This window comes from Oncorhynchus tshawytscha, linkage group LG16 (genome assembly GCF_018296145.1).
Source record: "Oncorhynchus tshawytscha isolate Ot180627B linkage group LG16, Otsh_v2.0, whole genome shotgun sequence".
Lineage (NCBI taxonomy): Eukaryota > Metazoa > Chordata > Actinopteri > Salmoniformes > Salmonidae > Oncorhynchus > Oncorhynchus tshawytscha.
Genome location: NC_056444.1, coordinates 78,291,198 through 78,305,370, shown reverse-complemented (window position 1 = coordinate 78,305,370; position 14,173 = coordinate 78,291,198). Strand labels below are relative to the sequence as shown.

The 14,173-nt window shown below is 47.9% G+C and overlaps 1 protein-coding gene across 2 annotated transcripts in view; it reads left to right on the top strand.

The window, feature by feature from the left end:
- plxnb1a (plexin b1a) overlaps positions 1–14,173 on the top strand; it is an 88,723-nt gene that overhangs the window by 53,839 nt on the left and 20,711 nt on the right. For both annotated transcript variants that reach the window (XM_024403463.1, XM_024403464.2), the window contains exons 2-6: positions 6,299–6,368; positions 6,453–7,572; positions 8,430–8,612; positions 13,559–13,687; positions 14,009–14,109. In XM_024403463.1, the coding sequence (XP_024259231.1) occupies positions 6,463–7,572; positions 8,430–8,612; positions 13,559–13,687; positions 14,009–14,109 (1,523 nt within the window). In that variant the 5' untranslated portion in view covers positions 6,299–6,368; positions 6,453–6,462. The remainder of the gene's footprint in view (positions 1–6,298; positions 6,369–6,452; positions 7,573–8,429; positions 8,613–13,558; positions 13,688–14,008; positions 14,110–14,173) is intronic.

Here is a 14,173-nt window from a genome sequence, read left to right as displayed (position 1 = left end):
TCTTTTAGATTTAAATAATTTTGATTTTTAAGGTTAACCATATTACAATGCGATACAGTACAAAGACAATATTATAATATATTTTGTAGAATATATATATATTTAAGGATTTTGGAAATTCTCCTGCGACCCCATTTTCATATCAGGCAACCCCACATGGGTTCTCGACCCCTAGTTTGGGAACCGCTGGTCTAGACAGAAACTGAGCATCAAGGACAACAGTGGCAGGGATTTAGAGGCCCACAAATAGATGTAAAGAGTAATCTTGATAGGGATAATGGCTCTATAAAGCAATTACAAAGTGACACCCCCCCCCATACTATTCTGGACATACAGGTAACTGCCAAAATAATGGGAACACTTGAATAAATGGGATACAGTATATTGAAATCAGATGCTTCCGCACAGGTGTAGTTCCTAAGTGAATTAAGCAGTTAACATCCCATCATGCTCAGGGTCATGTATAAAATACTGGGCAGGCCATTATTTTGGCTACCATGGCTATGCCTCCATGGGATGACAATGCCCCCATCACTGAATGGTTTGATGAGCATGAAAATGATGTAAACCATGTGTCATGGTCGTCTCAGTCACCAGATCTCAACCCAATTGATTACTTATGGGAGATTCTGGAGTGGCCCCTGGGACAGAGCTTTCTCCAGTTCCAGACATGGCACGGTGCATTGAATCTGTTCTAACTCATGGTGGCCCAACACCCTATTAAGGAACTTTATGTTGGTCTTTCCTTTATTTTGGCAGTTACCTGTAAAGTTTTTCTCAATAAAATGCACATGGAATTGTATGTTGTATGTATTTTTCATGGACTACTTCAACCTCTTGGTGATTTCGTTCCACTCCTGTGGCATTGTGTGTGGAGTTACCATACAAGACGTGACCATCCCCTGTGGTCGTGGGCTTGGCGAATACTGTCCAAGACGTGACCACCCCCTGTGGCAGTGGGCCTGGCGGATACTGTCCAAGACATTACCACCCCCTGTGGCAGTGGGCCTGGCGAATACTGTCCAAGACATTACCACCCCCTGTGGCAGTGGGCCTGGCGGATACTGTCCAAGACGTGACCACCCCCTGTGGCAGTGGGTGTGGAGTTACCGTTCAAGACGTTACCACCCCCTGTGGCCGTGGGCTTGGCGAATACTTCCGGCGCCGACAGAGATGGCCGCCTCGCTTAGTGTTCCTAGGAAACTATGCAGTGTTTTGTTTTTTTACGTGTTATTTCTTACATTAGTACCCCAGGTCATCTTAGGTTTCATTACATACAGTCGAGAAGAACTACTGAATATAACATCAGCGTCAACTCACCATCAGTACGACCAAGAATATGTTTTTCGCGACGAGGATCCTGTGTTCTGCCTTTCAACCAGGACAACGGAATGGATCCTATGCGGCGACCCAAAAAAACGACTCCGAAAAAGAGGGAAACGAGGCGGTCTTCTGGTCAGACTCCGGAGACGGGCACATCGTGCACCACTCCCTAGCATTCTTCTCGCCAATGTCCAGTCTCTTGACAACAAGGTTGATGAAATCCGAGCAAGGGTAGCATTCCAGAGGGACATCAGAGACTGTAACGTTCTTTGCTTCACGGAAACATGGCTCACTGGAGAGACGCTATCGGAGGCGGTGCAGCCAGCGGGTTTCTCCACGCATCACGCCGACAGAAACAAACATCTTTCTGGTAAGAAGAGGGGCGGGGGCGTATGCCTTATGGCTAACGAGACATGGTGTGATGATAGAAACATACAGGAACTCAAATCCTTCTGTTCACCTGATTTAGAATTCCTCACAATCAAATGTAGACCGCATTATCTACCAAGAGAATTCTCTTAGATTATAATCACAGCCGTATATATCCCCCCCCAAGCAGACACATCCATGGCTCTGAACGAACTTTATTTGACTCTTTGCAAACTGGAATCCATTTATCCGGAGGCTGCATTCATTGTAGCTGGGGATTTTAACAAGGCTAATCTGAAAACAAGACTCCCTAAATTTTATCAGCATATCGATTGCGCAACCAGGGGTGGAAAAACCTTGGATCATTGTTACTCTAACTTCCGCGACGCATATAAGGCCCTGCCCCGCCCTCCTTTCGGAAAAGCTGACCACGACTCCATTTTGTTGATCCCTGCCTACAGACAGAAACTAAAACAAGAGGCTCCCACGCTGAGGTCTGTCCAACGCTGGTCCGACCAAGCTGACTCCACACTCCAAGACTGCTTCCATCACGTGGACTGGGATATGTTTCGTATTGCGTCAGATAACAATATTGACGAATACGCTGATTCGGTGTGCGAGTTCATTAGAACGTGCGTTGAAGATGTCGTTCCCATAGCAACGATTAAAACATTCCCTAACCAGAAACCGTGGATTGATGGCAGCATTCGCGTGAAACTGAAAGCGCGAACCACTGCTTTTAATCAGGGCAAGGTGACTGGTAACATGACTGAACACAAACAGTGCAGCTATTCCCTCCGCAAGGCTATCAAACAAGCTAAGCGTCAGTACAGAGACAAAGTAGAATCTCAATTCAACGGCTCAGACACAAGAGGCATGTGGCAGGGTCTACAGTCAATCACGGACTACAAGAAGAAATCCAGCCCAGTCACGGACCAGGATGTCTTGCTTCCAGGCAGACTAAATAACTTTTTGCCCGCTTTGAGGACAATACAGTGCCACTGACACGGCCTGCAACGAAAACATGCGGACTCTCCTTCACTGCAGCCGAGGTGAGTAAGACATTTAAACGTGTTAACCCTCGCAAGGCTGCAGGCCCAGACGGCATCCCCAGCCGCGCCCTCAGAGCATGCGCAGACCAGCTGGCCGGTGTGTTTACGGACATATTCAATCAATCCCTATACCAGTCTGCTGTTCCCACATGCTTCAAGAGGGCCACCATTGTTCCTGTTCCCAAGAAAGCTAAGGTAACTGAGCTAAACGACTACCGCCCCGTAGCACTCACTTCCGTCATCATGAAGTGCTTTGAGAGACTAGTCAAGCACCATATCACCTCCACCCTACCTGACACCCTAGACCCACTCCAATTTGCTTACCGCCCAAATAAGTCCACAGACGATGCAATCTCAACCACACTGCACACTGCCCTAACCCATCTGGACAAGAGGAATACCTATGTGAGAATGCTGTTCATCGACTACAGCTCGGCATTCAACACCATAGTACCCTCCAAGCTCGTCATCAAGCTCGAGACCCTGGGTCTTGACCCCGCCCTGTGCAACTGGGTACTGGACTTCCTGACGGGCCGCCCCCAGGTGGTGAGGGTAGGCAACAACATCTCCACCCCGCTGATCCTCAACACTGGGGCCCCACAAGGGTGCGTTCTGAGCCCTCTCCTATACTCCCTGTTCACCCACGACTGCGTGGCCACGCATGCCTCCAACTCAATCATCAAGTTTGCGGACGACACAACAGTGGTAGGCTTGATTACCAACAACGACGAGACGGCCTACAGGGAGGAGGTGAGGGCCCTTGGAGTGTGGTGTCAGGAAAATAACCTCACACTCAACGTCAACAAAACTAAGGAGATGATTGTGGACTTCAGGAAACAGCAGAGGGAACACCCCCCTATCCACATCGATGGAACAGTAGTGGAGAGGGTAGCAAGTTTTAAGTTCCTCGGCATACACATCACAGACAAACTGAATTGGTCCACTCACACAGACAGCATCGTGAAGAAGGCGCAGCAGCGCCTCTTCAACCTCAGGAGGCTGAAGAAATTCGGCTTGTCACCAAAAGCACTCACAAACTTCTACAGATGCACAATCGAGAGCATCCTGGCGGGCTGTATCACCGCCTGGTACGGCAACTGCTCCGCCCACAACCGTAAGGCTCTCCAGAGGGTAGTGAGGTCTGCACAACGCATCACCCGGGGGCAAACTACCTGCCCTCCAGGACACCTACACCACCCGATGTTACAGGAAGGCCATAAAGATCATCAAGGACATCAACCACCCGAGCCACTGCCTGTTCACCCCGCTATCATCCAGAAGGCGAGGTCAGTACAGGTGCATCAAAGCTGGGACCGAGAGACTGAAAAACAGCTTCTATCTCAAGGCCATCAGACTGTTAAACAGCCACCACTAACATTGAGTGGCTGCTGCCAACACACTGACACTGACACTGACTCAACTCCAGCCACTTTAATAATGGGAATTGATGGGAAATTATGTAAATATATCACTAGCCACTTTAAACAATGCTACCTTATATAATGTTACTTACCCTACAGTATTCATCTCATATGCATACGCATATACTGTACTCTATATCATCGACTGCATCCTTATGTAATACATGTATCACTAGCCACTTTAACTATGCCACTTTGTTTACATACTCATCTCATATGTATATACTGTACTCGATACCATCTACTGTATCTTGCCTATGCTGCTCTGTACCATCACTGTATACTTCCGGCCCTTCTTTGGACACTGTGTTCACAACCCTCCAGGCAAGCTTCAATGCCATACAACTCTCCTTCCGTGGCCTCCAATTGCTCTTAAATACAAGTAAAACTAAATGCATGCTCTTCAACCGATCGCTACCTGCACCTACCCGCCTGTCCAACATCACTACTCTGGACGGCTCTGACTTAGAATACGTGGACAACTACAAATACTTAGGTGTCTGGTTAGACTGTAAACTCTCCTTCCAGACCCATATCAAACATCTCCAATCCAAAGTTAAATCTAGAATTGGCTTCCTATTTCGCAACAAAGCATCCTTCACTCATGCTGCCAAACATACCCTTGTAAAACTGACCATCCTACCAATCCTCGACTTTGGCGATGTCATTTACAAAATAGCTTCCAATACCCTACTCAACAAATTGGATGCAGTCTATCACAGTGCAATCTGTTTTGTCACCAAAGCCCCATATACTACCCACCATTGCGACCTGTACGCTCTCGTTGGCTGGCCCTCGCTTCATACTCGTCGCCAAACCCACTGGCTCCATGTCATCTACAAGACCCTGCTAGGTAAAGTCCCCCCTTATCTCAGCTCGCTGGTCACCATAGCATCTCCCACCTGTAGCACACGCTCCAGCAGGTATATCTCTCTAGTCACCCCCAAAACCAATTCTTTCTTTGGCCGCCTCTCCTTCCAGTTCTCTGCTGCCAATGACTGGAACGAACTACAAAAATTCTGAAACTGGAAACACTTGTCTCCCTCACTAGCTTTAAGCACCAACTGTCAGAGCAGCTCACAGATTACTGCACCTGTACATAGCCCACCTATAATTTAGCCCAAACAACTACCTCTTTCCCAACTGTATTTAATTTTAATTAATTTATTTATTTTGCTCCTTTGCACCCCATTATTTTTATTTCTACTTTGCACATTCCATTGCAAAACTACCATTCCAGTGTTTTACTTGCTATATTGTATTTACTTTGCCACCATGGCCTTTTTTGCCTTTACCTCCCTTCTCACCTCATTTGCTCACATTGTATATAGACTTGTTTATACTGTATTATTGACTGTATGTTTGTTTTACTCCATGTGTAACTCTGTGTCGTTGTATCTGTCGAACTGCTTTGTTTATCTTGGCCAGGTCGCAATTGTAAATGAGAACTTGTTCTCAACTTGCCTACCTGGTTAAATAAAGGTAAAATAAAATAAATAAAACTCATTCATATATCCTTATGTACATATTCTTTATCCCCTTACACTGTGTATAAGACAGTAGTTTTGGAATTGTTAGTTAGATTACTTGTTGGTTATTACTGCATTGTCGGAACTAGAAGCACAAGCATTTCGCTACACTCGCATTAACATCTGCTAACCATGTGTATGTGACAAATACAATTTGATTTGATTTGAAGACATTACCACCCCCTCTGGCAGTGGGCCTGACGGATACTGTCCACGATGTTACCACCCCCTGTGGCAGTGGGCTAGGCGGATACTGTCCAAGACGTGACCACCCCCTGTGACAGTGTGTGTGGGGGTTACTGTCCAAGACGTGACCACCCCCTGTGGCACTAAGTTCTTCGTTAGGGGGAGGACTGGGGAGAGATGTTTAATTATTGAAGGGTTTCAGCTGTACTAGAGGGCTCCCGGTGTCCCACTGGCCCATTGATTCACTGGAGTAGTGAGGTGACGAGTGACAAGTGTCTAAATGGAGCACGGGCTGCATCACTTCATTAAAGTGTCTGCATGGCAGGTTCTTGAACATGATCCAACCAAAGTAACTCCTGATGGATTATTGGGTGATATTAGATTGTAATAATATTTTCATGTTTTCTTTTCTCTACAGGTGGAGTGAACAAGAATGGTTTATGTTTGTGGATGAGGAGGAGACTTGAGCTTAACGTCGGACACAAATGGTTAGAAATTGTATAACTGTATAGAAATATATTTGTGTAGCAAACTTGATGTTGAGCGTCCTTTAACTGTATTTGTCTTTACAGAATATTTGCCATGCCACTTGGGATGTCTCTGATCTCAGCCCTGCTCGTCTTCCTCCTGGTCACCACCACATGCTCCCTCGCTGTCTGCACTTATCCCCGCTTCTCCAGAAATGATACTTCATTTGAGCACCTGGTCCTGCACCCAGACCCCTCTATAGGCACGGTCTACGTGGGGGCCAGGGACCATCTCTTCCAACTGGACGGGATGGACGGCCTGCGTCTGGAGCAGGAGGAGAGGACCGGCCCAGTGACTGATAGTAAGGAGTGTCTTCCCCCTGTCACAGAGGCCAACTGCCCCCAGGCCCGGCACACCTCCAACCACAACAAACTGCTCCTGGTAGACCCCTCAGCCATGGAGCTCATCACCTGTGGTAACGTCCACCAAGGCACCTGCCAGAAGCGCAGCCTAACCTCTGTGAAGGAGGTGCTGTTCTCCACAGAGAGGCCGGTGGATACCCAGTACGTGGCGGCCAACGACCCGGGGGTGTCCACCGTGGGGCTGGTGGTGGGGCCCCGAGGCGGGGAGCGGGCTGTGCTCTATGTGGGCCGTGGTTACACAAGCAGCCATCCGCCCATCTCCACACGCCACCTGGCCCACGAGCCTGTGTTCTCATACGACGAAACCGCCAAGCTGGCCGTGGCGGGAAGGCTTTCGGAGTACGACCACCATTTTGTAGCTGCCTTCGCTCGGCATGGGCATGTGTACTTCTTGTTCTATCGCCGTGACATTAAGGCTGTGACGCGGGAATACCGTACGTATGCTGCCCGCGTGTGTCTGGATGACTCCTCCTACTACTCCTATGTAGAGGTACCCCTGGTGTGTCACTCCTCCTCTACCTCCTCCCCAGAGAGGAACTACAACCTTCTGCAGGCAGCCCAGGTGGGTCAGGGGGGCGGCAGAGAGGGGGAGAAACTGCTTGGGCTCTTCTCCACCAGGGCCAGCTCCTCCAACGGGCCCTCAGACGACTCGGCTCTGTGTGTGTACGCCCTGGACGAGCTGGACAGACACATCGACTCCACACGAGACCTGTGCTACACGCAGGATGGTCGGGTGGAGGGAGGAGGGGAGGTGGCCTACATCGAGTACGAGGTCAAGTCCAGCTGTGCCAATTTACCCACGGTAAGTTATTCAGAGAAGCAGATGTAACCGTTCACATGATTCCTCTGGTTCATCAGCATGAAAGTGTAGGTTTGCACTGCTCAATGTCAAGCATGTACCTTCTTTTTCCTAACGTCAGGGTACTAGCAATGGAATGCCTTATAATCTAGTGAAATCCTACTTGTTCTCTACCTTCGCCGCTGTAATGCTTATTGGCTTCCGCAGTCAGGAAGTGGACTAGATCCATGCTTAAAGCAGAACAGCCATAGAGAGAGGAAGGGAAATGGAACATAAAGGGCCTTAACGAACCCTGTGTCAAACAGCCAAGAGATCCCTGAGGCCTGTGAGTGATGTAGCCATGCAGGCTTACGACCCCGGGATGACCTCCAGTCTGGGCCCGGAGCCCAGAGCTCATCAGGCCTGCTTGCCTGGAGCATTTTAATAAAACAAACTGTCCCAACTCAGCTATCGGACTGTTAAATGAAGGCTGACAAGGATGGGGAGGAGCCCTTTGAAGTCCAACGAGACGGACAGATGGATTGTAACAGAAAGTTAGTTTGGTAAACAATGCATCTTAAAGTAAACAAGTCCTGGAACAAAAGACATCCCAATTTACTGGAGTTTGCTGAATACTTATTGGTATGGATTTAAGGGTGTTAAGCAAAATCAAAGGAGCAAGATTGCAGTTTTGGTATGCTTCTAATCTAATATTAATCCTCTTATTAGAACTAAGAGGATTGGTTAGACTGTGAGTCAATGATGTGAATAATTATTACTGAATGGAAGTAATACTGTTGAAATTACTAACCAGGTTCCGGTGATAATGTGAACGGAACATTCTCTAGAGAGAAATCTATTGTTTGTTTTCTGTGTTCCAGAACACCCTGAAGGCTTATCCCTGTGGCTCTGACCACACCCCCAGTCCAATGGCCAGCAGGGTGCCCATAGAAGCTGAGGCATTATTGGATAGCCCGTCCGCCCGTCTCACTGCTGTGGCTGTCAGTGTGAGGGCGGGGCACACAATTGCCTTTTTAGGAGACTCTAAAGGAAATTTGCACAAGGTATGCCAAGTTACAGTAGGTTATGAAGCATGTTTGAGTTAATACATGAGATTTAGATCAAGATAGCATTGTTTCAGACATACTTCTACTCAAATGGAGCTAGACATCGTTTAGTAGCGTTGTTAAAGCCATTGCCAGGGGAGGTGGGGGAGCCCTCCTTCCTCAGCCCTCCACACCTCGGCCTTCCTCATCTCTCCACCCTCAGCCCTCCTCGTTCAGCCCTTCTCTCCTCAGCCCCAGACAGAACAGAAGAGAGGGCTTTGAGTCCCTCAGCATGCAGCCCACTGAAGTTACCCGTTTTAAAAGGATTATCTCATCTGTGTACACCAAATTCCACAAACAGCATTCAGACACACACACAATGTGGGTACCACCTGCAGGTTTCTAAACCATTGTGTCGGCTCGCTAAGATGTTCTGAGAGTCCACTTGACAAACCAAAGAGATTCCTACAGCACTGCGTTCACTGGAGGCTTATGGAGGCCAACACCAAATCTATGCTAATCTCATTAAACTCAGGTAACTTGAGAGTTTGAGGGCTTATGATTCACTTAGGAAAAGGTGTCTTGGTATCCTCCAGATTAGATTTACTGACTGACAATCAAATTAACTGTTCTCTTCCCAATACAATCCTGTAGATAGTGCAAATGCACCTTTAATTTGCTTTTAGCCACATATTCTAGCCACAAATGTCACTTCTCTTTTTCAGTTGCCTTTCAGTCGGTCACTCTGTATAACATACTATGGGGAGTCAACGACCAATCCTATTCACCTGAAGCAAACAGAAATCATGGCCAATGGGCCAATGGATGCTGAGCCCGCCCTCGAAAGCCCCTCCTGGGGTCATGTGTGACTGTTTTGCACTTTTGCCTAAATAAAATGTGCGCCTGTTCACAAATCTCTGCTCTCCTGCACCTGATTTCGCTACCAGTACGTACACATCTGACATCGCGAGAGAAACTCTGAAATAAATTAACTAAAATCTCATGTGGTTTTCACAATGGAAATTAAAAGATACTCACGAGTGCTGTCCTATTTCCTTGGGTGGAAACACACTCAAGAGGCCTTGGCTCAGACCAGTTGTGTGACCATTGTCTCCGGCTGAGGTCAACTTCCATTGGGAGTCGGGCTGACTTTGTGTAGAAGATTGGTGGATAGAGTAGAGCCCAGCCAGGTGAGGCTCATTCCGGTTTCTCTGGCAGTGTTCAGAGTTAGGATTCCTGGGATGATATAGCATCCCTGAATGGGTCTGGAGTGTTTTCAGAGTGTGAATCGGATGACATCAGTCCGGGCCAGCCTGAAGCCCTGGCTTTGGATTTGACAGGGGAGAGTGTTGGTGTTGAACGTGGCTTTGATGGTGTTTTCTCCCCCGCAGTGGAGTTCTTCCAGTTCAACAGTTTGCTGTGTGTCCTCCTCCTTTTCTTGGCGTCAATGGTCCGTGTTTTAAACAAGCACCTCAAGGTTGAGGTGCTCACACTTCTCTGGCTATTGAAGCAGTTCATGTCAATAGATATAAAGGATGGATATGTTCATGTGCTGTACTATATTTCCTGTCCTCTCCATCTCCGCCATCATTTCTATAGTGGTGGAGGCGTCTTTGGCACTGGTGTGGTGCCAGGGGATCAGGGTATTGGCTTATCTCGACAATTGGCTGGTCGTAGCGGAGTTGAGGGAACTTGTGGAGCTCCACACTGCCACGCTGGTTTCACATATTCAGTCTCTGGGGTTCATAGTGAATCGTAAGACTCCGGCTCAGCGCATTGTTTCTGAGTCTCGCTCCGGACTCGGTTCTGAACTGTATTTTTGTCCCAACAGAGGAGGGTCACATTCTGGATCTGTCTGACACGGTTTCAGCTTGGGCACTCAGTGCCTTTTCTCTGTGCCTGCGGTTATTGGATCTGATGGCCTCTATATAGTGGCTCTGGGACTTGATGTGTTGATGTGTCTGTTTCAGCGCTGGGTGATAACAGGATGGTGGTGGCTACATCAACATGCCGGGACGCGGTCACTCTCTCTGGCCTGTTATCTGCTCATATGGACCAGTGTGCATTTCCTGTTGCTCAGGGTGATGTATCTTCCCAGATTTTCATTCCAGGGGGGTGGTCCTACCTCTACGGAGTGGAGAGTGCACCACTTAGTGGTGGCCCAGATATGAGACCGGTTCGTCAGAGTCGACGTAGATCTTATGCATCGCGAGAACACACATTGTTGTCTGTTCTTCTCAATAAGGGATCCAGGCACTCCATTGGGAACGGACGCTTTGACACATCACAGGCCTCGGATAAGGCTCTATGCATTTCTCCAGTGAACCTGATTCAGGCCATTGAAGATAGGGTCCATCAGGAGGATCTGTTGTCGATTTTGGTGACTCTCCGTTGCCCCAGACAACCCTTGTTCCCAGAGATCATCCGCCTGTTGGGCTGCGTTATTGGATCTATTGTCCCAGGCGCACGGATCTGTGGGTTTGGACCCTGAATGGTTGAATTTGTTGGCTTGAAGTTTACCCTTGAATGTGATTATGACTGCGTTTGAGAGTTGCTGTCAGGGTAAAGGAGTTTATCCTTTTTCAGAGCTCTTTTGGTGGACATTTTGAAATTCGTGCAAGAGATTTTTGAGCAGTGCCTTTTTCCACATTGACGGTTTATATGGCAGCCATCTTGGTGTCATGTAGGGATTGATGGCTCTACCTCATGGTCTCATCCTCTGGTGGTGCGGTTCCACATTGAATTAACCTCCGTTTGAACCAAAGGATTCTGTGGACCTGAAGGTTCTTCCTACAAGACTGCCCTGCTCATGGTCTTGGTGTCGGTCAATCGCATTTGGAATTTCCACGCTCAAAACACCCTTGCTGTTTTGAGTTTGCACCTGGCGACTCCAAGGTGAGGTTACGTCCTAATGCAGCTTTTGCTCCAATGGTTATACCTATGTCTTACAGGTCCCTGGCTTTCTAGCTGTTCCCCATCTCACCTCCTCTGTTTGCTTCCAGTGAACAATGGAGGTTGCATGGCCTGGGTCCGGTGCAGACTACGCACATATATGGACAGGAACAAGGAGATCCACATTTGTGACCAGCTTTTTTGTCTGTTTCCCTAATCCGGCTCGGGGTAGGGCACTTTCTAAGCAGAGTCTTTCTCATTCGATTGTGGAAGCCATTTCCCTGGCGTGTGACAGCAAAGGACAAGGGTTGCCTAGCGCTGCATGCGTGCTCACTCCATTAGGGGTGTGGCGGCTTCTTGGGCATTGTTCAAGGGCATGAAGATTGGTGATGTCTGTGCTGCAGCGAGTTGGGGGTTCCCCACATACCTTTTGTGAGGTTTTATCGCTTGGTCGTAGGTGCTCCCAGTGTGTCTCATAGTGTTCTTATGGCTGGGTCCAGGATTGGATATTAGGCAGCGAGCAGATTATTTATTTATCCGGGGTACCACAGTTTCCCTTTGGGTTTGAGCCTTGGTCTGCTGTGGTTCGTCGATAACGCATTATCAAGTCACAGCAGGTGCCCTGTTGTCTTGGACTTGCGGTTCCCTGTGTGTGTTCTGGCATTCCAGACTCCTCAGGTCTTGGTGTGAGCCTTTTAGGAAACCGGTAGGGTTTATGGACTTGGTCGATGTTAGGCAGCATTTTGACCGGGTTATCACAGTTTTCCTGCAGGTTTTAGCCTTGGGCTGCCGAGATGTGCGGCAGTGCGCAGAGTGTGCATTAAGTAGGGTTACCACAGTTCCCTGTGGGTTTGACCCTCAGCCTGCCGTGGTTCATCGACTCTGGCCGTTGCTATGCAGCGTGCGTGTGCGCTTTACCAGGTCACGACAGGTGTTCTGTTGTTTTCGACTTGCAGTTCGTTGTACGAGTTCTGACATTTCAGGCTTGCAAGTTAAGTATTGTTTCTGGAACTGTGGGATCATGGGACTTGGGCTGCAGTGGCAGTATGTCAGTACACATAGCCAAGCTGCAGCAGGTTCTGGTTCCCTATATGGGGATCTGACAGTTTAGGCTTCTCGGGTAAGTATTAGGGAAGAAGGTGGCTTCTGTAACCCCTATTTGGAGCCGGTGGAAACTGTGTGTGCTTGGGCTGCCGTGGGCCTCCTAGTTTGGTACCCTCTGAGCCAGGTTGGGGTGTGATTTTATGTCTAAAAGGGAGCGTACAGTTATGAATATAACTATGGTTCCTTGAAGGAGGGAACGATGTATAACATATTTTGTCCCCGTGCCGTCAGGGGGTTTGCACATACAGTACATATAAAACGTACAGTACACACTCAGCACATACAGAACATATGTTCCCTGAAGGAGGGGATGAGGTATAACATACTATTGGGAGTCCAACAACCAATCCTATTCACCTGAAGCAAACTGAAATTACGCTCAACGGGCCAATTAATGCCATGCTCGTCCTCGGAAGCCGGGCCTCTCTGGTTATAATGCCACAAAATAGCCGCATGTGCCCACTCCCTCAAATCGTTTGGAGAACATATCCTTTCTATTTTATTCAGCTTTGTTCGATTGTATTCTTCATACTATAAAATAATGCCACAGACTTCTAAGCAAATCTTGTCAGCTAAATGAACTAGTGTAGCACACAGCCATTTGGCATAGCCAGATCATGGCCTAACATAAGGACAACTCGGAGTATGCTGTTCTTCTGAAATATTAATCATGCTTCTTTAGTACTGTCTAAAATACATAATGGATTTATTGTTAAGGTGTAGGCTATATTACATGGATTTTATAGACTTTTTAAAATGTAGATGTTCCAAAGGTCTGCATCAGTGGCTTGTAGGCTATGTGTGGAAGCCAGGAGATGCTAGATGTGTTTATGTTAATTAACGGTCAATTACCCTGAGACCAACAGTTATTTGCTTGACAATCACCGTGTGACAAAATTTTGTGACGGCCACAGCCCTACTTGGAAATGATTGATAGTTTACGACAGTAACCATCTGCTTCCTTCCAGGTGTTTCTAGGCTCTGGAGGTAGGGTGGAGAAGTACTCCTCCATACTCATCCAGCCCAACTCACCCATCAGCAGTGACCTCCTCCTGGACCAGATGGAGACGCACATCTACATCATGACCAGCACAATGGTTAGTCTGAGTGGACGCCACACAGCAAAACACAGCTCAAACACATCATCGCTAGCTACTTGACTCTCCTAATATAGGGCAGGAATCATCAACTAGATTTAGCCACGTGCCGTTTTTTTCCTTGATCGGGTGTTTGGAATGCAGTGAAGTAGATCAAGGGCAGGTACAGGTGTGTTGTTGCCTTTTGTCTGTTGGCACTCTCCCTTTTAGATTAGAAAGCCTGGCTAGGAAACACAATAATAGCACCTCTATGGCTTCATTGTCCATGTATATACTAAGTACAGCTGTTCTTAAGAAAGGGATGTGTGGGTAACATTTCAGGTGGAGAAGCGGCCGGTGGCAGAGTGTGGAGATCACCTGGACTGTCAGTCCTGTCTCTCAGCCCGAGAGCCGTACTGTGGCTGGTGTGTTCTGGAGGGCAGGTGAGGAAGCACCAACTGACTATTCTAATTCTATACCACAGAGAGTCAAGTTAATAGAAGTTAA